General features: G+C 39.4%; 1 protein-coding gene across 2 annotated transcripts; it reads left to right on the top strand.

Annotated features, from left to right (window-relative positions):
• The first annotated feature begins 255 nt into the window (after nt 1–255).
• Nucleotides 256–25,192, top strand: LOC128313773 (EF-hand calcium-binding domain-containing protein 13-like). 2 transcript variants are annotated; one of them, XM_053213946.1, is made up of 6 exons: nt 256–826; nt 8,071–8,180; nt 12,519–12,679; nt 21,335–21,449; nt 23,964–24,094; nt 24,884–25,192. In XM_053213946.1, the coding sequence occupies exons 2-6, from the start codon at nt 8,151–8,153 to the stop codon at nt 24,981–24,983; spliced, it is 537 nt and encodes a 178-aa protein (XP_053069921.1). In that variant the 5' UTR covers nt 256–826; nt 8,071–8,150; the 3' UTR covers nt 24,984–25,192. The 2 variants fall into 2 exon arrangements, with proteins under 2 accessions (XP_053069921.1, XP_053069922.1); XM_053213947.1 differs by lacking the exon at nt 256–826 and adding an exon at nt 922–1,300.
• The last annotated feature ends 259 nt before the right edge of the window (nt 25,193–25,451 follow it).

Here is a 25,451-nt window from a genome sequence, read left to right as displayed (position 1 = left end):
TAGGCTCAATCAATGTGAATTTTACCTTTTTGAAAATTTACCTTTACACCTCAAATCATGAGCTTTAGGGGGAAAGTATTTGCAAAACGCTCTCCGCTTGACAGAACATTTACGACTGTAAATGTAGCAAAAACCTTAAAAATGATTAATTTCACTGTCTTGGATTCGTACAACGTTTTAGCGACATAATATATGGGGCGAGCCGTGAAAAATCGCTTTGTGTCTTTTACCAGTAACATTTCATCTGCAGCATGCACACACACAAGAAATTGATCTTCGAAGAAACACAAAGCATCTCTTCCCAAAGTAAGCGTTAGTCCTCTGAAGGGCAGCCTGGAACCGATTTCAGCAAAGTGTCGGGACAAAGAGCTCTGCGCTGTTGTCCGGTACAGAGCGGTAGAAACCAAGAAGGATGGAATGCTTTCGAAGGCAGGGCGGGAAGTCTTCAAAGGATGGATACAGGATAAGCCCGAAAAGATGTCAGACTGGGGCGGGGCACTGCACCAGGGAACGAAGAGAGCTGCAGGAAGGGTAGGGAGTGCGGGACGGACGGCTAAATCCAGGTGCCGGGAGGACAGCGCGCGGGGAGGAGCTGGCGTCTGGGCCGCCGGGCGGGGCCAGGTGAGGTCACAGGCCCTTGTGAGGTGGGGTGGAGCCGCGGGGCCGCAGCGCTGTCCAGTCGGCGCGGAGGCGGCGGCGAGCTCAGCCGCTCCCCGCTGACCCGGAGCCCCTGCGCGGTGGCGGAGGCGGTGGCGGTGGCGGTGCCCTGGGTCCCGCACTCTTCCAGCGCGGGCCGCTCAGTGGGCGGAGCGTCGGCCTCGGTCAGGTGACCTGGGGCGGGGCTTCGTCGCGTGGGAGCTCGGGAAGGCGGCGCCGCGAGAGCGCCGGGCCACGCGGGGCGGGACGGGGCTGAGCGGCCTGCAGCTAGGACCTTCGGATCCCATGGGGCTAGGGCCTCGGCCCTGAGGCGGGAGGAGGGGGACACCCTTGGGAGCCCGAGGGGGTTCACGGAGGGACCCCCCCCCCCCCGGGGGACACAGGTGGAGAGGCAAGACTTGCCGAGGAGCGTGCCACCCGGTGAGAGGGACAAAGTAGAACAGTTACGGAGACGGACGAAGGTTCCAGAAGGGGCAGCGATGTGACTGGGCGGGCGAGGCACTAAAGGGGCAGACGCGGCTGGATCCGATGGTGCCTCAGAAATGGTGGTGGTTCTGGAAGGGTGGAGGTCATGGTGGCTGGGAAGCTTCCCTGCTTCTTGAGCAAACCCTCAAACCTCTAGTAGAGCACTTGTTTTCATCTGGTGAGTAGTTTAACGTGTTCACAGGTCTACTCACTTTCTTCGCCAGAAGGCTAAACGAGCAGGGCCTGTTGGAATGTTCCACAGCACAGGTTCTTCCATGAAGTGGAAGTTCAGTCAGTATTGTTAAAGGTGGCAGTTGGGGGTGGTGCCGGTCGTGTGTGAACGTTAAGGGCAACGGGTGCAGTGAAGAGGTGTCTGCAGTTGCTGTTAATGGACGTTTGCGGTCATCGCTGCAAGGGAAGCGAGGGAGGAAGTGAGGGGGCGGCTTGGAAGGGAACCCAAATGGAAAGAGTAGAAAGTACTTTGCAGAAGGCTGTCGCCCTTGGGTGATGGGAGGGAAGCAGAGGTGGAGGTGGTGGTAACTCAGCAAGTGAGAAAGTGCAGTTGTGAAAGCGCAATGCAAACATCAGAGCACTAAAAAGAAAATAAGGTTAGATTCTCCATATTTCTGCCTAGCTGTGCCTCTGGGTTTACTAAGCAGCAGTGTAAATTTAGTGAAAGTATCCCTGGAGTTGGGAGTCAGGGACCTGAATTTTGCTACTATTTTGTGTACGTTGTGTGAGCAAATCACAATTTTTCTGTGTATCAGCTTCCTTATATATAATTAAGGTATTAGACCAGAAATATTTCTTTTTTTAAAATGTTTGTTTATTTTTGAGAGAAAGAGAGTACAAGTGGGGCAGGGGCAGAGAGAGAGGAAGACACAGAATCTGCAGCAGCCCCCAGACTCTGAATTGTCAGCACAGAGCCCGATGTGGGGCTCGAACCCCCCCCCCCCCATAAGATCATGAACTGAGCTGAAGTCAGAAGCTTAACCCACTGAGCCACTCAGGCACCCCTGACCAGAAAGATTTCTGAAATCATCCCAGCGCTGTTGTGGATTCTATGATTTCATGTAACAATAAGCACTCCTCCCCAACTTCATTTACGGCTTTTAAAGTTTGTTTATTTAAATTTCAATATAGTTAACATAAAGTGTTAGTTTTAGGTGTACAATATTCAGCAATTGTATACATTACTTAGTGCTCATCATGATAAGTGTACTCTTAATCCCTTCAGCTATTTGACCCATTCTCCACCCACCTCCCCTCTTGTAACCATTAGTTTATTTTCTATAGTTAAGAGTGTTTCTCGGTTTGTCCCTTTTTTTCCCTTTGTTTCTTAACATATGAGTGAAATCTTGTGGTATTTGTCTTTTCTGACACATTTCACTTAGCGTTATACTGTCTAGCTCCATCCGTGCTGTTGCAAATGGCAAGATTATTCATTCTTTTTTATGGCTGAGTAATATTCCTGTGTGTGTGTGTGTGTGTGTGTGTGTGTGTGTGTGTGTGTGTATGTATGTGTGTGTATGTATACCACCTCTTTATCCATCCATCAATGGATAGATGGGCTGCTAACACTTGAGCTGCTTCCAAAATTTGGCTATTGTAGATAATGCTGCAGTAAACATAGGGGTGCATATAGTTTTTTAAAAAAATTTAATGTTTATTTTTGAGAGAGAGAGAGACTGAGCGCAAGCAGGGGAGGGGCAGAGAGAAAGGGAGACACAGAATCTGAAGCAGGCTCCAGGGTCTGAGCTGTCAGTACAGAGACCAATCAATGTGGAGCTTGAACCCACAAACCATGAGACCATGACCTGAACCAAATTGGTTGCTTAACTGACTGAGCCGCCCAGGTACCCCCATATATCTTTTTGAATTACTGTTTTTGTATTCTTTGGGTAAATATCCAATCGTCTGATACTGGATCATATGGTAATTCTATTTTTAACTTTTTAAGGAACCTCCATACTGTTTTCCGTAGTGGCTGCACCAACTTGCATTCCCACCAACAGTGCACAAGGATTCCTTTTTCTCTATATCCTCACTAACATTTGTTTCTTGTGTTTTTGAATTTAGCCATTCTGACAGGTGTGATGTGATATCTCATTGTGCTTTTGATCTGTATTTCCCTGATGATGAGTGATGTTGAGCATCTTTTCATGTGTCTGTTGGCCATCTGTATGTCTTCCTCCCCTAATTTTAATGTATGTATTAAATTATAAAATTTTGAAAATTCTATATTCTGCCAAGGAATGGAAAACCCTTTAATAATAATATGATAGCTTGATCTACATGGGGACTGAATCAGTCCCGATACTTAAAAAAATACTTGTGATGTATCAGACGGTTTTGAATTTCCTTCTTTTTGGGAGTTTTTGATGAATCAGATAGTGACCACCAAGATGTAAGGGAAAATGAGGAAAGACTGCGTATCTGGGAATGTGGTGGGCAGAACATAGGTATGGCTGGTAGTGGTGGTTTTCTCTCTCGCTCTCCTAGTACTACCGGGACTAGAGGGTGAGTAGATGACCCCTTCTTGATTCTCATAGGTGCTTCCAGACATTTCTTCGTTCCATTTTCAAAATGCTCAGTTTTGCACCTCGCATTATCAGATTATACCACCCACTACCACTCCTTGTTGCTTTAGTTAAATTTCAGCTCCTGGCTTTCTGCGGCTCTAACTGTACTCCTGTCATGATTCTTGTGACTTTAGCATTCATGTAGATGATCCTTCCAGTACTCTGATCTCTCAGTTCCTGTCTTCCTACGATTATTTCACCTTTCCTCAGTCACTTGTCCCTTTTTCGTATTCTCAGTATGAAAAATTAATTCTCAATTAATTTATTAATTATTGCTAATTTCTTACTGTGCCTTATTTGGAAATTAAACTTTATTGTAGGTATTTGTGTTTAGGTAAAAACAATATATACTGGGTTTGGTACTCTGTAGTTTGAGGCTTCCATTGGGGGTCTGTGAACAGGTCTCCACGCATAAGGTGGGGGAATACTGTGTGTGCCATTCTCCAACCATCACATTCCTGTCTTTCAGGCTCACTCTGACTCTAATAATCCTTGGACCCCACCAGGATCTTCAGTCTACCTTTTTTTTTTTTTTTTTTAGATGTCACTCACCGTCTCTCATACTTATTTCCCACGCACCTACTCCGTTTGTTACATGGTCAATAATTAAAACCATTCCCTTTCATTTCCCCCCCCAGTTTCCTTATCACATTTTCAGTTCGTTTTCCTTTCTTGGCTAAGTCGTAATCTTAGATTAAATCTAGATCTCTGCATTGAACACAGCTAGAGAAAAAAACCACAACCATGCTTCCTGGTTTCACTTTAAGTTCACTGTCCTTTCCTCAAGGGACCCTTGAGGCTGCCCAGCAACTTTATCAGGTACCCCTGGGCTATTAATTCTTCCATTCTCCTAGATGACTGTTATATAACAATACCTCTATCCTCAAACCTCTAGCATCTTCTCTCACATCCTTGTTCTCAGTTGATTATGCTGCTTCCTGTTTCACTAAGAAAACTAAAGCAATCGAGAGCAGCTGGCTGGCTCAGTCAGTAAAGCATATGAGTCTTGATCTCAGGGTTGTGGTTTCAAGCCCCACATTGGGTGTGGAGCCTACTTAGAAACATATATATATATATATATATATATATGAAATAATAAAAGCTTATCTATATATCAAATAATAAAAGAGAACTCAGCAATCAGATGATTTCCATCTTAAATTAAAAGTTTATATATATAATATAGATATTAAATAATAAAAGAAAACTCACAGCAATCAGATGATTTTCACAAGCCTCTACAACCACATCTGCTTACTTGGTCTTCATGTAATTAAGCCCAATTACTCTGTCATGTCTCCTATTCTTATAAGTATATTCTCAGCTAAGGACAGACCCTGCCCTTGTGCCCTAAATCTCATCTCCTTTATCCTACTTGAGAATATTGTTTCAGTAATTCTCCCCTCCAGTGTGATCAACTTTTGCTTCTCCACTAGATTATTCTTATCAGCGTATGAACATGCCTTTATTTTCCCCCATCTTCAGCCCTCGTAACCCCTTTGCCCCTCAGCTACTACCTCATTTCTTTTCCCCTTTAAAGCATACTCTTTGAAAGAGTCCTCTTCTGTTTGTCTCTGTTTTCTCTCCTCCGTTCTCTCTTGAACTCACTCCAAGGACATTATTTCCTTACCATACTACCCAAATGGCTCCTCTTAGGGTCGTTGGTGTCCTCCATGTTGGAAAACCTAATCAGCCATTGAGTACTCCTCTCACTTCACCTGTTGGCAGCATTTGTCACAGCTGATTACTCATTCTTCCTTTTTTTGAAATTTATTTTGAGAGACAGAGAGAGCGAGCAGGGTAGGGGCAGAGAGAGAGGGAAAGAGAGAATCCCAAGCAGGCTCTGCACTGTCAGTGCAGAGCCTGATGAGGGGCTGGACCTCATGAACCTTGAGATCATGACCTGAGCTGAAATCAAGAGTCAGACCCTTAACCAACTGAGCCACCCAGGCAATTGCTCATTCTTCTTTTGGGGTACTTTTTTCCACTTGGCTTTTAGGAATCTAGCCCCACCTGGTTATCCTCTTTGTGACGACTAGAGTGATCCTTTCAGAAAGGACTTTATATCATGTCATCTCCCTTCTCAAAACGGTCTCATGGCTTCCCATCTCAGAGCACAAGCCAAAGTTTTTACAATGATTTAAGGGCCCTCTATTTCTGCCCCCCTTCCTTGACCCCTCTGATCCCCACTTCTTTCACTTTGCTTTTTCTGCTTCAGCTTTATGGGCTTTCCCACTGTTCCTTGAACAATGAAGCTGCTTCTTACTTCTGAGCCTATGTACTTGCTTTTCTCTGGCTGAAATGCTGTCCCCTAAGACATTGATTGGCTTCCTACTTTCATGCCTTCAGATCTGTATGCACAAGTCTCCCTCTAAGTAAGGTCTTTCTTGGCTACCCTATCTGTTCCCTGCTTCTCTTCCCTAACACCGTACTTCACTTTTTCCCCCTACTTTACATTTTTTTCCCTTTTAGTACTTATCACAGATAACATACTCCTTGACTAGGATGTAAGCTCCACGAGGAGCCAGATAAATAAACAGGATTTGTTTTTTCCTATTTTTTCACTGCTGTATCCCTGTTGTCTCTGTTTTCAGCCTGGAGGAGAGCTTAGTACATAGTAAGCATGCAGTATATATGTGTTGAATTCATGGATGGAGAGACAAACGGATAGATTGGACAAGAGAAATACAACCTCATTTCTCTTGGTTTGTCCTTGCAAGTTCATATATGTATCATAGGATTGAAAGACTCGAGACATCTTTTGTCAGATTTATGGGGAAGGGACTTCCTGTACTATTTTTTCTCTTAGCTTGGAGAGGGTTATGTAGTATTTGATTCATCCAGCAGATGAAAACCAGTCAACTTTTTGATAGGTCAAAAATTATGAAACAATTCTTCCTTTCATGGTTTATTTAAATAAAACTTACTGTGCCTAATTAGGTACTTTGATAACTTAAGAAGCTGTTGGTGAGTAATCTCCATAAGGAAGACATGCCTTCTCTCTTTTCCTTTCCTTTCCTTTCCTTTCCTTTCCTTTCCTTTCCTTTCCTTTCCTTTCCTTTCCTCTCCTTTCCTTTCCCCTCCTTTCCTTTCCCCCTCCTCCCTCTCTTCCCCCCCTTCTTTCTTTCCTTCCTTTTATACATATAGCATTGTGCTTGTTATTGTGAGAAATAGTTCAAAGAATGATAAGATACCAATCCATTCGTTTCAGTCCATCCATGAAATTTAGGTTATAGTTGATATAGGAGATGTATATGTGGCAAATAAAAATATAAGGCAAATGATTAATGCCAGTTGAGTAGTGAAGACAGTTACAATGGTGGAGACCATACTATACCAAATAGTTGCTGAGTAAAGATTGAGCTCATTAGAGGAGACCTCGAAGAGGTAACATCGAGTGGGTTGCTGGGGAAATCTGCATAGCCACCTAATGTCTTCTGAGATGGCTATTTGTCACATGGTTTCATTGGATTTTTAACATGGTTTGAATTCCAGGAATGTTGGACATACCACATGCAGCAGTAATTAGTATAACATTTCAGAAGTAAGTGATTTTAAAGTACTATCTCTGTTAAGAATATTAATACTTGCAGTTAAACTTCATGGTATGAAAATGACCCTGATCATTGTAATAATGTAATATAACTAGCAATGTAATAAATAGCACATCCACTGTAACTCAGAAGTAAAAAAAGCCTGTGAAAATGCGAGGAATTTTGAAAATTGGTTGGTATGTGATGTGGAAGTCTTTGATTTAAAACAGGCTGAGGCATCTTTTGTTTACAATAGTATTTTTTTGAGAGGCGATGTTATAGGGTGCTGAAGACCACGGCTCTTGAGTTAGGCTGTCTGACTTCAAATTCTGACTCCGCTATTTGTTGCCGGTTTAATCTTGGACAACTTGATCTGAGTCTTTATTTTCCTCATCTGTAAAATAAAGATAATGATAATTCCTTAAAAAATATCTGTAGGGAATAAATGAAATAATGTTAAAGTGTTCATCATAATGTCTAGTGTATAGTAAGCATTTAATAACATTGGGAATTGCTGCTATGTTAGTAGTTCTGTTTCTCTGGGTTTATTTGAATAAATAAATATAAGTGGATTTCTCTGCCTTTTATGTCATTTGTTTTGGATTTCTCTACTTCTTATACCACAAAAGGTAAAATTAAGGGACGGTGGGATCTCCTGTGAATTACAATCTGCTAACTGCTTTTTCTAGTTTTTGTACACATATATGGCTTGCGGAATATCTATTTGGTATTATACTGTGTTACATTACAGGGATAACCAGGTAGGTAAATGTAATTAAGTCTCTTAAGCAGGCATATGATTTTTCTCTTATCTTTTTTTTTTTTTTTGTCAGGAAATCCTTTTGTGCTCATTTATACTTGTTCATCAAGACCTTTGAGTCCTCAAGGGCCGAACTTACCTCTAAACTGAAAAATGGAAAGTAAAGTACCTTTATTCTGCCAGGTATTTTTTTCTAAAACAGTTTTTAAAGGCGGCGGCTGCTGCTGCTGCTGCTTCTTCTTCTTCTTTAAAAATAGTTTACATTAAAAAATTAGTTTATGTTTATCTCACACCCATAATCAGTAAGCAGATTCATAGAGCAATATAGTTATAGGATCTTTTAATAACTAAGGTGAGTTTTGAGTTCTTTTAGTGGGCATGTAATGAACTTTCATCCCAGCAATATCAAGAGGTCTGTGGTGTATGTTGAGAGTATTTTGCGGGGTAGGGGACTGGGATAATTTTTTGGGAGAGTAAAGGATTTCAACCTACATAAACGGTTGTAGGTAACATAATTAATGATGTGGGAGTCTAACCAGAAGGTAATCTAAAAGATACCAAGTGTCTCTAGCCTTCTTCCCTGCGATTCAGGGGATGTTCTTATCCATTGGCCGGTATTGTGTCAAACAAAAAACAAACCCGGACTTAGTAAGGAGAGACTTTATTTGAAAGGATTATTCCAAGGGAGGAAAGGGACTATTTATTGAAATAGGAGAGGGAAGGCTGTGACCATAAGATCTTCAAGGAGCTCAAGGGCTAGGCAAAAATGGCTTTTCTTTCATGGAGAGGAGTCAACAAGGCTAGGAACTGGATTTGGGGAAGTGGGATGAAAGAGTGGCATGATGAGATAAACAGATCAGAGAATATTGTAGGGGCCTGGAGGAAGGAGGAAAGCTTAACCACAGTTTGGCTAATAATCCTTTTGTTCTAATTAATCAGTGGGGTTAAAACAGTTTAGCTAATCATTCGTAGAACAAAGAAAAGGAATTTTGAAGGTATTTGGCCTCGTCATAGGTAAACAAGGGGGGCATCTGTGAGTTTTATCTAAAGCTTATGGGGGGGGGAAGGGTGATTCCTTGCAGCAAGCCATTTTCCAGAACACAAAAGGGTAAAGGGATTCCTTTAATCTTCACTGTTTTCCAGGAGCACAAGGCTCAGGAAAAATTCAACATTGTCAACTCAGAGTCTTAACCTTTTAAATTTATGCTTTCAATGGATCTGGTGCTACCATATGACATGTACCTATACTGTAATCCGAAAGAAATTAAAAAAAATTTTTTTTAACGTTTATTTATTTATTTTGAGAGAGAGCACATGTGCACTAGAGAGAATATGAGTGGGAGAGGGGCAGAGAAAAGTAGAGAGAGGATCCCAAGCAGGCTCTGTGCTGTCAGCAGACAGTGTGGTGTGAGGCTGGATCTCACAAACTGTGAGATCATGACCTGAGCTGAAATCAAAAGTTAGGGGCACCTGGGCAGCTCAGTCGGTTAAGCATTCGTCTTTGGTTCAGATCATGATCTCATGGTTCTTGGGTTCAAGCCCCACGACGGGCTATGTGCTGACAGCTCAGAGCCTGGAGCCTGCTTTGGATTCTGTGTCTTCCTCTGTCTCTGCCTCTCTCCCACTCATCTGTGTCTCTTTTTCTCTCAAAAATAAATAAACATTAAAAAAATTAAAAACAAAAGTCAGATGTTTAACCAACTGAGCCACTCAGGCGCCCCCCCCACCCCCGCAAAAAAACAAAAAAACAAAAAAACAAAACAATTTCAAGGCTTCTTGCTAAGTACCAAGATGTGTGATATGTCTACTAACCTGTTCCACTTTTTTATACCTAATACTTAGTTGATTGTATCCTCATGAGCTGATTTGGAAGAGCTGATTCTTAAAAGTTAAAATAATTAAGAGTATTAATATATCATACCAGTTTGTCTTCCTTATGCTGTGTAGTTTATACTTCACAGACGGTTCACCTTTAACCACAGAATTTCAAAGATTGTTTTCTTCCTTGTCTGTATCATCAAAGTTTCTGTTCACTCTTTGACTGCTTCTGTTCATCTGGTCTTTGATAACAGGTTTTGTGCCTCTCTGTCTTTTTAGATCTTCCTCCTTTTATTTTCCTGGTTTCTGTTTTGAGTCATTTTTCTCAACATCTCTAGGAAACTTTTCATCATTCCTAATAAATATTAGGGCAGCAAATCAGATTGCCTTTTTGAAGCAGGTTGTTAAAGGTGTGCCTCTGTTGTAAGATGAATGTATGCAGACCCTAAAAGTCACTGAAATAGTTCCCTTAATTTACATTTTGTGTAGAAATAGAGATTCTCTAAACCCCCTTAGTGATCTGCTTTATACATTGCCTTTTGTAATTTGTTCAGGGGTTAAACACTAATGTACCTTTGATCAGCTAGATGCAGTCCAGTTGTTTTAAGCAAGCAGCCATGTTGTTTTTTTTTTTTTAAGTTTATTTATTTTTGAGAGAGAGAGAGAGAAAGTGAGGATGAACAGTGGAGGGGCAGAGAGAAAGAAAGAGAGAGAGAGAATCCCAAGCAGGCTCTGTGCTGTCAGCAAGGAGCCCGATGCAGGGCTCGAATTCGTGAACTGTGAGATCATGTCCTAAGCTGAAACCAAGAGCTGGATGCTTAACCCACTGAGCTACCCAGATGACCTGCAAACAGCCACATTTCAAAAGAGTATATTTCTCACTTCGTTCCTCTTTTTCTAAACATGTTCATTGCTCCTAGGCTCTAGTTCCTTTTTTGGAGGGGGAGGTGTCTGTTTAGAAGCAATATAGCTGCTTTATTTTTTTTCTCGATAGATTTTATTTTTTAGAGCAGTTTTAGATTCACAGCAAAGTTGAGTGGGGAGTTCCCATATACTCCCTGCCTCTATACATGTGCAGCCTCCTCCACTATCAACATCCTACACCACCGTGGTACATTTGTTACAATCAATAAACCTACACGGACATATCTTTATCACCCAAAGTCCATACTTATTGGGGTTGATTCAGTATTGTGCATTCTGTGAGTTTGGACAAATGCATAGTGACATGTAGCCATTATTATAGTATATAGAATAGTTTCACTGCCCTACATATCTTCTGTGCTCTGCTTATTCGTTTTCCCCCTCCTCCACTGACTACCGCTGGTCTCTGTAGTCTTCATAGGTTAACCTATTCAGAATGTCGTATAGTTGGAATCATATAGTATGTAGCCTTTGCAGATGGGCTTATTTTACTTAGCGATACGTATTTAAGTTTCCTCCGTGTCTTTTCATGGCTTGATAGTTCCTTTCTTTTTAGTGCCAGATAGTATTCCATTTTCTAGATGTACCACAGTTCCTGTACTGAATCTACTGCCATTCATCTGCTGAAGGGCACTGTTTTTTTCCCCAAGTTTTGGCAATTCTGAAGAAAGCTGTTTTAAGCATCTGTGTGCAGGTTTTTGTGTGGATATATGTTTTCTACTCCTTTGGTAAATACCAATAAGGTGTAATTGCTGCCAAATATGGTATAAGTATGTTTAGTACTGTCTTTCAAAGTGGTTGTACCATTTTGCATTCCCACCAGCAATGAATAAGAGTTCCTCTTGCTCCACATCCTTGCCAGCATTTGGTTTTGTCAGTAGTTTGGATTTGGCCATTTTAACAGATGTGTAGTGGTATCTTGATGTTTTAATTTGCACTTTCCTATTGACATGATGTTGAGCAAATGATCTTTTCCTTTGCTTGTTTGCCATCTGCACGTCTTCTTTGGTAAGATGTCTGTTAAGATCTTTTGCCCACTTTTAAGTTGGGTTGTGCTTTTTCTTATTGTTAAGTGTTCTTTGTACATATTTTTGAATATACAGAATAACAGTACTTTGAGTACAGCCCATTATCAGGTATGTCTTTTGTAAGTATTTACTCTCAGTCTGTGGCTTGTCTTCTCATCCTCTTGATAGTGGATGTAGAGAAGAGTTTTTATTTCTTTTTAATTATTTTTTTAAATTTTAGTTTATATATTTTTAATTTGCATCCAAGTTAGTTAGCCTATAGTGCAATAGTGATTTCAGGAGGAGATTCCTTAATGCCCCTTACCCATTGAGCCCATCTCCCCTCCCACAACCCCTCCAGTAACCCTTTATTTGTTCTCCATATTTAAGAGTCTCTTATGTTTCGTCCCCCTCCCTGTTTTTATATTATTTTCACCTCCCTTCCCTTATGTTCCTGGAGAAGAGTTTTTAATTTAATGAAGTAATTTAAAGATGCCTTAAGAACTAGATTCCACAACTGTTAGGTATGTTCACGAATGCTGGGCATTTTTTATAGCTGCGTAATGCACTAAGGATAGTTGGTGACATTTAGAACATGTACCTAATCTGAACGAATGCACTGATAATTAAATCCTTTTCAACGAAATCCTGTCTGGTAGCATCACTTTAGAGAAAATATTTATCTACGATGAATTATTTGACCCGGAAGGTCATACTGGACTCACTTGTGCAAAGAGAACACGGTTGACTGTGGCTCTTGGTTACTCCCCAGGCAGAAGAAAATCGCGATTTATCAGATGAAGGCTGCAGTTCTCTTGCAACCAACTTGCCATCGAGACATATTGGCAACAAGAAAGACATCAAGTTTTCTCAAATGACACAGAAGACAGTTTCACATGAAATTAGGGGTTTCAGGCTAGAGCACAGAAAAAGGTAAGTTAAACTCTGAACTCACGTAATTGAATTATACTGCTGCAAGCTTGAGAGAACCAAAAATGTAGCTCCTTTGTTCTCATAAGGTGCTAAATGTGGAGGATCATGCATATTTGTGGCCTTTCTTTTGGTATAGTTTTAACTCCTAGGTAGCCGTTCTTTTCATTTTTTTTCTCATTTCTCTCACAGCTATGTGGAAGCCTCTAAGCCACCATGGGCTTCTAGTTATAGCAGAGCAATTATCCATATGCCTGCAAGTTTGGCTTTTTTGACAAAATAATGTATTTAAGTCTACAATGTGAAGATTTGATATATGTTTACATTGTGAAATGATTACCACCTTTTACTCATTTCACATATTTCCCTTATTTACTTACTATGTTGGTGAGAACACTTAGGTTCTACTCTCTTAGCAAATTTCCATTGTGCAATATAGTGTTATCAACTATAGCCACAATGTTATGCATTAGGCCCACAGACCTTATTTACCTTTTAACTGAAAGTTTCTACCCTTTTACCAGCCTCTCCCTTTTCTTATTTCCCCCCCCCTCTATCCCCATCCCCGGAAACCACCCTTCTACTCTCTGTTTCTATGAATTTGGCTTTTTTAGAGTCCACATGTATATAAGATCATCCAGTATTTGCCTTTCTATGTCTGATCTGTTTTACTTCACATGATGCCCTCAAGGTCCATCCATGTTGCATGGCTGGGTAGTATTCCTGTGTGTGTGTGTGTGTGTGTGTGTGTGTGTGTGTGTGTGTGATGACACATCTTTAGCCATTTATCTGTTGATTGACATTTATATTGTTTCCCTACCTTGGCTGTTGTGAATAATGCTGTGATGAATCTAGGAGTGCAGCTATCTCTTTGAGAGTGTTTTCATTGCCTTCAGATATATAGCCAGAAATGGAATTGCAGGATCATATTGTAGTTATATTTTTAATTTTTTGAGGAAACTCCACATTGTTTTCCATAGCGGCTGCACCAATTTACATGCCCACCAGCAGTGCACAAGTGTTTCCTTTCCTCCACATTCTTGCCAATACTTGTTTCTTGTCTCCTTGAAAACAGCTATTCTAACAGGTGTGAGATGATACGTCATTATGGTTTTGATTTGCATTTCCCTGATGATGAGCGATTGTGAGCCATTTCATGTACCTGTCGGCCATTTGTATGTCTTTTTTTGGAAAAATGTCTATTCAAGTCCTTTTAAAATTGGATTATTTATGTTATTGAGTTGTATGAATTCCTTGTATATTTGAATATTAACTCATCAGATATATGGTTTGCAAATATTTTCTCCCATTGTATAGATTCCCTTTTCATTTTGCTGATGGTTTCCTTTGCTGTCCAGAAACTTTTTAGTTTGATGTAGTCCCGCTTGTTAATTTTGCTTTTGTTGCCTTTGCTTTTTGTGTCAAATCCAAAACATTATTGTCCAATGTCGAAGAGCTTACTATGTTCTACAAGTGTTACTATTTCCTTTTCAAAATTGCTTTAGCTCTTTGAGGTCTCTTGTGATTCTATACAAATTTTAGGATTATTTATTCTACTTCTGTGCAAAAAATGCCAGTGGAATTTGGACAGGAATTGCATTTAATATATAAATCACTTTGGGTAGTATAAGACATTTAAAAAATATTAATTCTTCCAGTCCACAAACACAGAACATCCTGCCATTTATTTGTGTCTTCTTCAGTGTTTTTCATTAATGTTTTATGGTTTTCGGTGTACTCATCTTTCACCTCCTTGGTTAAATCTGTTTCTAAGTATTTTGTTTTTTGATGCTATTGTAAATGGGATTGTTTTCTTAATTTATCTTTCCGATAGTTTCTTGTTAGTGTGTAGAAATACAACTGATTTTTGTCTATTGATTTTGTAATCTGTTTGACTTGGGTACAGATCAGAGGTTCCCATGACCCCTACTCAGGTTTAATTAATTGCTAGAGCATCTCACAGAACTCAGGGAAGCATTTATGTTCAGCAGTTTATTAAAGGACATGACTGAGTATACAGAAGAATAGTCACATGAAGATATTCATCGGGTGAGGTTTGGGAGGGTCCCAAGCACAGGAGCTTCTGTCCCCATGGGGTTGGGGTGTGTCACCCTCCTAGTCTGTGGATGTGTTCACCAACCTAGAAGTTCTCCAGAGAGGGGAAGGGGACTGGAAATGGAATTAATAATTGATCCTACCTACATGAATAAGCCTCCATAAAAATCTCAATAGTATAGGCCTGTTCAGAGATCTTCCAGGTTGGTAAACACCTCCACATACCAGGAGGCTGAGGTCCTCCCAAATCCTTGGGGACAGAAGCTCCTGTGCTAAGATCCTGCCAGACATTGCCCTATGTATCCCTTCATCTGGCTATTCACCTGTATCTTTTATCATATTTAAAAAAGTAAACTGGTAAACATATGTAACTATTTTTCTAAGTTCTGTGAGCTCTTCTAGCAAATTAATCAACTCCAAGGAGGGTCTTTTGGGAGCCTCTCATTTATAGGCGATGAGTCCGAAGCACAGGTCACAATCTGGAGTTGTGATTGGCACAAGTGGGGTGGGAGCAGCCTTGTGGGACAGATCCCTTAACCTGTGGAATCTGACAGTATATCCAAGTAGATAGTGTTAGAATTGAGGTAAATTGTAGGACCCAGTTGGTGCCACACCCAGTTGGTGTGGCAGAGAATTGCTTGGTGGTGGGGAAGAATACCTCACACATCTGGTGTCAGAAGTGTTGTGAGTGTGGTAGTCGTGGAGGAGTAAAGGAGAAACACAGAAGAAGAATGGGTTTTTCCCTATCACATTTGGGGTATCACATGTGGGGTATCACATTTACTGTTTTGCCTATGTTGAACCATCCTTGAATTCCAGAAATAAATCCCACTAGATCATGGTCTATGATCCTCTTAATGTACAATTGAAATATTAGTATACTAATATAATGTACTATATAATGTACTATATAATGTACTATATAATGTACTATACTAATATAATGTACTATTGAAATATTGTGTTGAGAATTTTTGCATCTATGTTTATCAGGGATATTGGACGGCAGATTTCTTTTCTTGTAGTGTCCTTGTCTGGTTTTGTTACCTGTAATGTTGGCCTCATAAAACAAGTTTGGAAGTGTTCCCTCCTGTTCAGTTTTTGGGAAGAGTTTGAGAAGGATTGGTGTTAATTCTAAATGTTTAGTAGAAATCACCAGTGAAGCCATCTTGGACTTTGTGGGGAGGTCTTTGATTACTGATTCAATCTCCTTACTCATAATTGGTCTGTTCACATTTTCTATGTCTTCATGATTCAGTCTTGTATGCTTCTAGAAATTTATAAATTTCTTTTAGGTTATCTAATTTGTTGGCATATAATTGTTCATAGTAATTTCTTATGAGCTTTAGTATTTCTGTTATCAGTTGAATGTCTCCTCTTTATTTCTGATTTTGAGACTTTTCTTTTTTTCTTAGTCTAGTAAGATTTGTCAGTTTTGGTTATTTTTTCAAAAGACAAACTCTTAGCTTCTTTTATCTTTTCTATTGTCTTTTTAGTCTATATTTCTGAGCTTTGTTATTTCCTTCCTTCTATTAACTTTGGGCTTAGTTCCTTTTTTCCTTCCAGTTCCTTGAGGTATAAAATTAAGTTGTTTATTCGAGATCTTTCTTTTTTTTTCTTTTTTTTAAGTTTTATTTTTTAACGTTTATTCATTTTTGAGACACAGAGACAGAGTGTGAGTGGGGGAGGGGCAGAGAGAGAGGGAGACACAGAATCCAAAGCAGGCTCCAGGCTCTGTGCTATCAGCTGTCATGTGAGATCATGACCTGAGCCGATCGGACTCTCAACCAACTGAGCCACCCAGGTGCCCCTCTTTTTTCTTGATGTAGGTGTTTATCTCTATAAACATTTTTCTTAGAACAGCTTTTGCTGCATCCAGTCAGTTTTGGTATATTGTGTTTTCATGTACTTTGTCTCCAGGTATTTTTTATTTCCCTTTTGATTTTCTCTTTGACCAATTGGTTGTTCAGGAACATATTGTTTAATCGCTACATATGTGATTTTTTTCAGGTTTTTTTCTTGTAATTGATTTCTTGTTTTATACCTTTGTGGTCACAGAAGATGTTTGATACGATTTCAGTCTTCTTAAGATTTTAAAGACGTGTTTTGTGGCCTAACAAATTATCTATCCTGGAGAATGTTGCATGTGTGCTTGAGAGAATGTATATGCTGCTGCTGTTGGATAGAATGCTCTCTATATGTCTGTTAGGTCCAGTTGGTTTCCAGTATAGTTGAAGTTCAATGTTCTCCTTCATTTTTCTCTAGTTAGTCTATCTACTGTTGAAAGTGGGGTATTTAAGTGTCCCTTACTATTGCTGCATTGCTGTCTATTTCTCCCATCAGATCTGTTAGTATTTGTTTTATATGTTTAGATGCTCTAATATTGGATACATAAACACTGCAATTGCTATATCCTCTTGATTAATTCACCCCTTTATCATTATGTAATGATTCTTGTTTGTCTCTTGTTATAATTTTTGGCTTAAAAACATACATTGAGGGGCACATGAGTGGCTCAGTCGGTTGAGCGTCCGACTACAGCTCAGGTCATGATCTCACGGTTCGTGAATTGGAGCTCCACATGGGGTTCTGTGCTGACAGCTCAGATTCAGATTCTGTGTCTCCCTCTCTCTCTCTGCCCCTCCCTCAATCATGCTCTCTCTCTCTCTCTCTCTCTCTCAAAAATAAACATTAAAAAAAAACACGTATTGAGGGGTGCCTGGGTAGCTCAGTTGGTTAAGTGACTGACGTTCGCTCAGGCCGTGATCCCATGGTTCATGGGTTTGAGCCCCGTGTTGCTCTCTGTGCTGACAGCTCAGAGCCTGGAGCCTGCTTTGGATTCAGTGTCTCCCTCTGTCTCTGCCCCTCCCCCGCTCACTCTCTGTGTCTCTCTCTCTCTCAAAAATAAACAAACGTTAAAAAAATTAAAAAAACAAAAAACAAAAAAAATTTATTGAAATTTATTTTGTCTAATATGAATATAGCTAGATTTGCCCTCTTTTGGTTTCCATTTTCATGGAATATCTTTTTCCATCCCTTCATTTTCAGTCTATAAGTGTCCTTAAAGCTGCAGGGAGTCTCTAGGAGGCAGCAGATATTTGGGTCTTTTTTTTTTTTTTTTCTTTTAATCTATTCAGCCACTCTGTCTTTTGATTGGAGAATTTAGTCCATTTACATTGGAGGTGATTTTTGATAGGTATGGATTTACTATTGCCATTTTGTTGCTTGTTTTCTGGCTTGGTTGCTTGTTTTCTTTGTTCCTTTCTTCCTCTTACTCTCTCCCTTTGTGATTTGATGATTTTCCCTAGTGATATACTTAAAATTATATTTTTTAACTTTTAGGTAATCTTTATAACCAATGTGGGGCTCAAACTTACAACCTCGAGATCAAGAGTCACATGTTCCACTGACTGAGCCAGCCAGGTGCCCTTCTAGTGATATACTTTGATTCCTTTCTTTTTATCTTTTGTATATTTACTGTAGGTTTTTGCTTTGTGGTTACCATAAGGCTTATATAAAACATCTTATAAGCCTATTTTAAACTGGTAACAACTTAACTTCAAATGTATACCAAAGTTCAGCATTTTTACACCTCACTCTCATTTTGTTTTTGATGTCACCACTTACGTCTTTTTATATTTGTGTATCCATTAACAGATTATTGTTGTTATAGTTGTTTTAATACATTTATCTTTTAACCTTTATGTGAGAGTTATATGTGATTTACCTTCCACCATTACAAGATGTCAGTATTCTGAATTTAACTATATGTGTACCTCTACCAGTGAGATTTACACTTTCATTTGTTTTCATGTTACTAATTAGCATCCTTTCATTTTAGCTTGAAGAACTCCCTTTAACATTTCTTTTTTCTTTTTTAATGTTTATTTATTATTTTGAGAGAGAGAGAGAGAGAGAGAGAGAGACAGTGTGAGCAAGGGAAGGGCAGAGAGAGAGGGAGACACAGAATCTAAAACAGGCTCCAGGCTCTGAGCTTTGAGCACAGAACCTGACGTAGGGCTCGAACTCACGAGCTATGCGATCGTGACCTGAGCTGAAGGTGGACGTTCAACCGACTGAGCCACCCCGGCACCCCCACTTTAACATTTCTTATAAGGTCAGTCTATCTAGTGTGATGAACTCCTTTAGCCTTTTTTTTTTTTTTTTGTCTGGGAAACTATCTGTCTTTTGGTTCTGTAGGACAGCTTTGGGGGGTAGAGTACTCTTGGTTGGCAGGTTTTTGTTTTTGGTATTTTTTGCCCCCAGGATTTTAATTATACCATACCACTGCCTTCTGGCCTGCAAGGTTCCTGCTGACAAATCTGGTGATAATCTCATGGAGAATCCCACTATTCCTTTATGTTCAGTGACCAAAGGCAAAATAATTATTTCTAGAACATCGCAATAAAACTTGTCACCTAGGAAGGAATGGGAGATGGTGGAAGTGTTCCTTTACATTCTTTCATTAGCACTGTATAAACTAGGTTACCTGGGAGACACAATGCCCTAGAAGAATAGGGTACAGAACAGATGTTTTCACTTATTCATTATTTATAGTAAGTCATCCCAATTCTGTAAAATGTTTGAGGCAGCTCATAACATAAACACACTTATACTTTAGAAAAATAATAAAGGATTTGAAAAATCATGTAGTAATGTGGAAATCATAATTGTTCCAGCAATATGAAGATCTCAATGGAGATATATGGGGAGAGGATGGGTGATATAAAGTAGCAGTAGATTCTAGATTATGACTCACTTGTGTGTTATAAAATCAACTTAGGAGGTCACTAACTGGTATTTTGTTTAAAAAGAAATTCGAATAGTATTGAAGACACTAGAGTGTTTTTCACATAATAAGTATTACTTTGTGAAATTACTTCAGTTCTCTCTCTTTGTATATGTGTACTACATCTCAGTAGAAATGTATTTTCTACTCTGGGTCGTAATCAAAAGAGTTAAAGTCATTCCCTGTGTGAGTGGAGGACTGCAGAGGAAACTAATAATAGGGCAGATTCAGGGGGGCTAAGAGCAAGGCAATGGCGCTCTGAGGGCAGGAATTCATGGGATTGGACTTAAAGGGATAGAGAGTCAAAAGGGCAAGGTACCTGCTAAGGAAGGGCAGTGAGGTAGGTGCATGATAAAAATTACCTCTACATCACAATTTTGCTTGGGGCCAAATTCATCTGAAGATGTTATAGATTCAATCCATTCATTGTCCTTTGTATTACTTAAGTAGCCCTTGTATAGCAGGTTACTCTAAAAAGAAGGAGCCACTTCTGCTAAAGAGCTTTTAGTTTTGCTTTTAGTTCCTTTATAAGGAAGAATAAGGTATTTCTTATAAAATGCTGAGTTATAGACCAATTGATGGGAGTTCTGAATAGGAACAAGCCTGTGGTTGTTTGCATAGTGACTATCAAATTTATCTACACGTTAAAATCACCTGGCTATCTTTTTTAAGTTTTAATTTGAATTCCAGTTAACATATAGTATAATATTGGTTTTAGGTATACAATTTAGTGGTTCAGCACTTAATCTGTTGAAGTTAATCTGATCAAGTCTTTAAAATTCTACAACCATGGTGATATAATTAGCAAAATCCAGACTGTGGAAAATCTATAGGACAAATTGCCTGGCAATAGTGATAATGAGGATGATAAAAGACATGGAAAAAGAGCCTATAGATAAAAAAGAGATCTAAAAGACACATCAATCAACAAACTGTAATGGTGACCTTACTGAATCCTGATGCAGAGTGTTAATAAATTTTGACAGTTATGAAACAATTGCAAATGTGAACACTGACCATGTTTGATGATACTAAGAAATTATTGTTAACTTTTAGGGTGTCATAATTGTGTTTTAAATGTGTTTTTTTTTTAAAAGAAAAAACACCTTGGGGCACCTGGGTGGCTTAGTCAGTTAAGCGTCTGACTTCTGCTCAGGTCACGATCTCGCAGTTTGTGAGTTCGAGCCCTGCGTTGGGAGCCTGGGGCCTGCTTCGGATTCTGTCTCTCTTTCTCTCTCTCTCTCTCTGCCCCTCCTCTGCTTGTGCTCTGCCTCTCTCAAAAAGAAACATTAAAAAATTTTTTTTCAAAAATAAAAGAAAAAACACCTTGTAGAAATGAATATTAAAATTTTCACTCATGAAATAATATGATGTTGGAATTTGCTTCAAAATAATAAGAAACGGGAGTAGGGATATAGCTGAAATAGGATTGCCTATTATTGAAGCTGGGTGATGGGTACATGGGAAGATTGTCACATTATTCTTTTTAACGTCTATTTATTTTTGAGAGACAGAGACAGAGCATGAGTGGGGGAGGGACAGAGAGAGAGGGAGACACAGAATCTGAAGCAGGCTCCAGACCCTGAGCTGTCAGCACAGAGTCCAATGCGGGGCTCCAGCCCATGAACCATGAGATCATGATCTGAACCAAAGTCAGACACTTAACCGACTGAGCCACCCAGTCGCCCCAATCATCACATTAGTCTGTCTACTTTTGTATATGCTTGAAATTTTCTATAGATAAAAGATGAAAAAAAGAAAAAGTAAGAAAAAAAAGCAACTCAGGAATTATTCCAATTTTCTGTGCAATTTAGGTATGAAACATCAATATTCCTCTGTGGAGAAGAGAAATCCTCTGATTTTTCAGGAGACAAAAAGTTCAGAAGAAAGAAAAGTTTACAAGTACAGTTGCATACTGAAAGAACTGAGGTACATATGATCTGAAAACATTTTACTTTTGAGCGTTGTTTTTAGCTTTCAAACATTCCATCACATTTTAGTCCAAGTATTGAAATGTCACATCAATCAAAATCATTTTTTTTTTGAGAGAAGAGAGAGAGTGCGAGCAGGGGAAAGGGGCAGAGGGGCAGAGGAAAAGGGAGAGAGAGAATCCTAAGCAGGCTCCACACCCAGCATAGAGCCTGACATGGACTTGATCTCATGACCATGAGATCGTGACCTTAACTGAAATTCGTGCAGACACTTAACCTGCTGAGCCACCTAGGTACCCCTGAAATGTCACAATCTTAAATATTTCTTCTTCTTTCTCTTCCTTCCCCTGTTCCTCCTCTTTTTCTTCTTTTTCTTCTTCTTCCTCCTCCTCCTCCTTCTTCTTCTTCTTTTTTTTTTTTTTTTACAAAAAATGTAACAAGGAACCCATTCAGAAGAATATGACATTTTCCCCTTTCTTCTCCATTAGATCTTTATTTTTATTACTATGCTCTCTGTTAACACTTCTGCTGTTGTAACAGTGACCCTGAGCATTCCTTGGCTGTGGCAGCATAACTTTAATCTCGGCCCCCATCTTGCTCTATATATGGTCTTCTCTCCTGTGTTTATATCTCAAGTCTCCTTCCATTTTTATAAACACTTCATTGTATATCTCATTTTGAGATCCTTAACTTTGTTCCCTCTCCACAGACCTTTTATCCAAATAAAGTCACATATACAGGTTCCAAGGATTAGGATATGGACATATCTTTTTGGGGCCACCATTCAGCCTGCTTCATTCACTATATGATGTACTTAGATATACTGTCTATCTCATCTGGGTAATTTCTCCCATCTGCTTTCTAGGTTATCTTTCTCCAGCTGAATCTAATCTCTAGTTTAAACTGTCTATTGAGAATTTAATTTCAGTGCCTATATTTTTTACCTCTAGAAACTTTATTTGGTTCTTCTTTTTTTTTAATTAAAAAAATTTTTCTTTAACGTTTATTTATTTTTGAGACAGAGCAAGACAGAGCATGAACGGGGGAGGGTCAGAGAGAGAGGGAGGCACAGAATCTGAAACAGGATCCAGACTCTGAGCTGTCAGCACAGGGCCCGATGCGGGGCTGGAACTCATGGACCGCGAGATCATGACCTGAGCCGAAGTCGGACGCTCAACCGACCGAGCCACCCAGGCGCCCCTGGTTCTTTTTAAAAAGAATTTTTTTAACATGTATTTATTTTTGAGAGACAGAGAGAGACAGAGCATGAGCAGGGGAGAGGCAGAGAGAGAGGGAGACACAGAATCTGAAGCAGGCTCCAGGCTCTGAGCTTTGAGCACAGAGCCTGACACGGGGCTTGAACTCACAAACCGCCAGATCATGACCCGAGCCGAAGTCAGACGCTCAACCGACTGAGCCACCCTGGCACCCGCATTTGGTTCTTCTTATAATCTGCCTTATGTCATGTTTTTTGGTCATGTTCTTTAGTTGTTTCAAGACTGATACCTGATAAAGCTAATATAAAGTCCCTGGGGGATCTAAATCTTCTGTTTATTGCTTTGTCTGCTTCTCACTCATTAACTTATGTCCTTGGGTGGTTTGTACTTTTTGTTTATTTTCTCATATATTGTTGATCTAAATCTGTGGGAATCTCACGTGAGTCTGGATCTAGAGTATTCTCCTCCAAGAGAATTTGAATTCTCTTCTGCACTGCACTTCAGAGATGTGATGGACATGGGACAACTTTAAATGACTTTTTTGGTTTCTATTCTCCCACCCCACATATTTAGTGTAGATTTGAGTTCTGTACTCATGTGTGGGTAGATCTATCACCATAACTAATCCAGAGGAGTACTCTTTCTTCTCTCTCTCTCTTTTTTTTCCAGCCTGGAGCTGAGACAAAGACAGATTTTACTCTGCATACTTCTGTGCTTCAAAAGGGGCCTAGACTCCATGTAAACAAGGTTCTAGACTCCACGTAAAATTGAAGACACCCATTATTACAGTCCTCGTTTTCTAAAGTGATGCTTTTCTGTGTACCCAGCTACTTGCCACTTTTGAATCATGCTTATGCATGCATGTTAAGTGGGTAATTTTCTCAATCATGGGGATGATTTAAAGCATAAGTACCTGTGTTATTTGAATAACTGTGTTGATTCTCCACATTATTTTGCTCATATAGTCAAAGCCCATATATGTAGCCTAGAATCTGGTGGTCTTCTCTTCACTATACCATAGATTTGCCCTGCTTTGTGAAATCCACTATTTTAAATTGACATGACATTAATTAGATGATTTAGTTGCATACTTAGAAAGACATGACTCTGCAAAAAAAATTCCATAGTTTATTTAAAATTTTAGTGTATGTAAACTCTAATTCCATTACAAAAAGCAATTTTACATCAGTGAGGAACCCAGATATGATTAGCTATCTTTTTAAGAGGTTTATTTTCCAGTAATGCTGGTTTACCAGTGTGATCTCAGGCACCCACATTCCTGCATTTGGCTCTAGATTGCCTCTTCCTCAGTGAAGCTGTTGAAGGAGAAGATGACTAAGAAAGAAAGGTCTTCACTCAAGTTTCCGAATCAGTACAGTGTTCACAAGACTTTATCACCCTTTTGTACATCTTCCTCAGTTATTCGGTATTTAAATCATTGTTTTTTTCCCTTAAATGTTGCATTAAGATTTGGGTTTTTCTTTTCAGAATCATCTATCATTTCCACATAAAGTATGCAAAATAGTTTGTGCAAACTAAGACTATGCTCTAGGGAGGGTGGCGTAGAGCTAAGATCACTGTATGTGGAATTCACAAACTTAACGTTGAGTCCTTATTGACCTCACTTGCTAGCTTAGGCTCTTGTACAATTCACTTCATATCTCTGGGCCTCAGTCTCCACATCTGTACAAGAATCTTGTACTAGACGGACCCTTGAGATTTCTTCTAACACTAACATTCTATGATTTGAGTTATTTACGTGTTAGGGGATTAGATAAATCATCTTTTCAAAAAATTTTTACTGACACGTTGTGGCATCTGGGATTCTTTGCTATTTAAAGATACTCTTGTTTTTCCTTTCTATAATAACTTTCTATAAAATTTGCTGTGACTTGAATTAAGAGTAGCAAAAATTGGACGACAGCCAAAGGATAGTGAATCATGGGCACTACTTACTGACCAGGGTAAATTCTGCTCCATAGAGAGATGTCTAAAAGAAGCAAGGTGGGAATTCTGGGATGAAGAGTATATAATTCACTATCACTTGGATGGTCTTTCAATAAAGGTTTTTATGGAGTAAGAGACTGGAGAATCTCAAACTGTTGATAGGCTTGCTAGTATTTTAATGGAAAAATGGCATAAATATTTTGTGTGTGTGGTGTTTTGTTTTGTTTCGTTTTTGTGCTGCTTTCTAATGTGGCTGTTTCTTTGACAGGAAAAGGGAAATGCTTTCTAGCCTCTGCAGGACATCATGTAATGAAGTACCTCAAGGACACTTACACTCACAAGAATTAAGCGGTAATAATAGATTCTAGAACTTCTTGAATAAATTCCCTGATTGTGTACATTTTAGAAATTGTTTCAGTGATTAGTGTCGCTTTCTTTACTCCTAATGGCATATGATATCAACTAATATTACATGATGTGACAAATGCTGTAGTCTGTGAGTAAGCATAAGCAAACTAGGTAAAATAAGTATTCATAAATATCTTTTTTTAGAAATATCTTCTGTTATATTGATAGGCAAAATGTAACATATGTGCTTATTTTAGTTAAAATATCTCGGGAAAAAAGTCTGAATATTACATCCAACGAATATATTAGTAAGCACTAGACTCACTGATTTTACTAGGATTTAGTTCATGGTACATAGTACCCTTCGCTTCTTTTTTTTCCCCCTTCACTTCTTGACACTGAACTCTCCCGTATGTTGGGCCTCTTCTTTATATTTATGGAGTCATTTAGCACATTTTTCCTTTCTGATCATCATATTAGGCATCTTT

The sequence above is a fragment of the Acinonyx jubatus genome, unplaced genomic scaffold, assembly GCF_027475565.1.
Source record: "Acinonyx jubatus isolate Ajub_Pintada_27869175 unplaced genomic scaffold, VMU_Ajub_asm_v1.0 scaffold_32, whole genome shotgun sequence".
Classification (NCBI taxonomy): domain Eukaryota; kingdom Metazoa; phylum Chordata; class Mammalia; order Carnivora; family Felidae; genus Acinonyx; species Acinonyx jubatus.
This window is presented reverse-complemented; position numbering and strand designations above follow the sequence as displayed.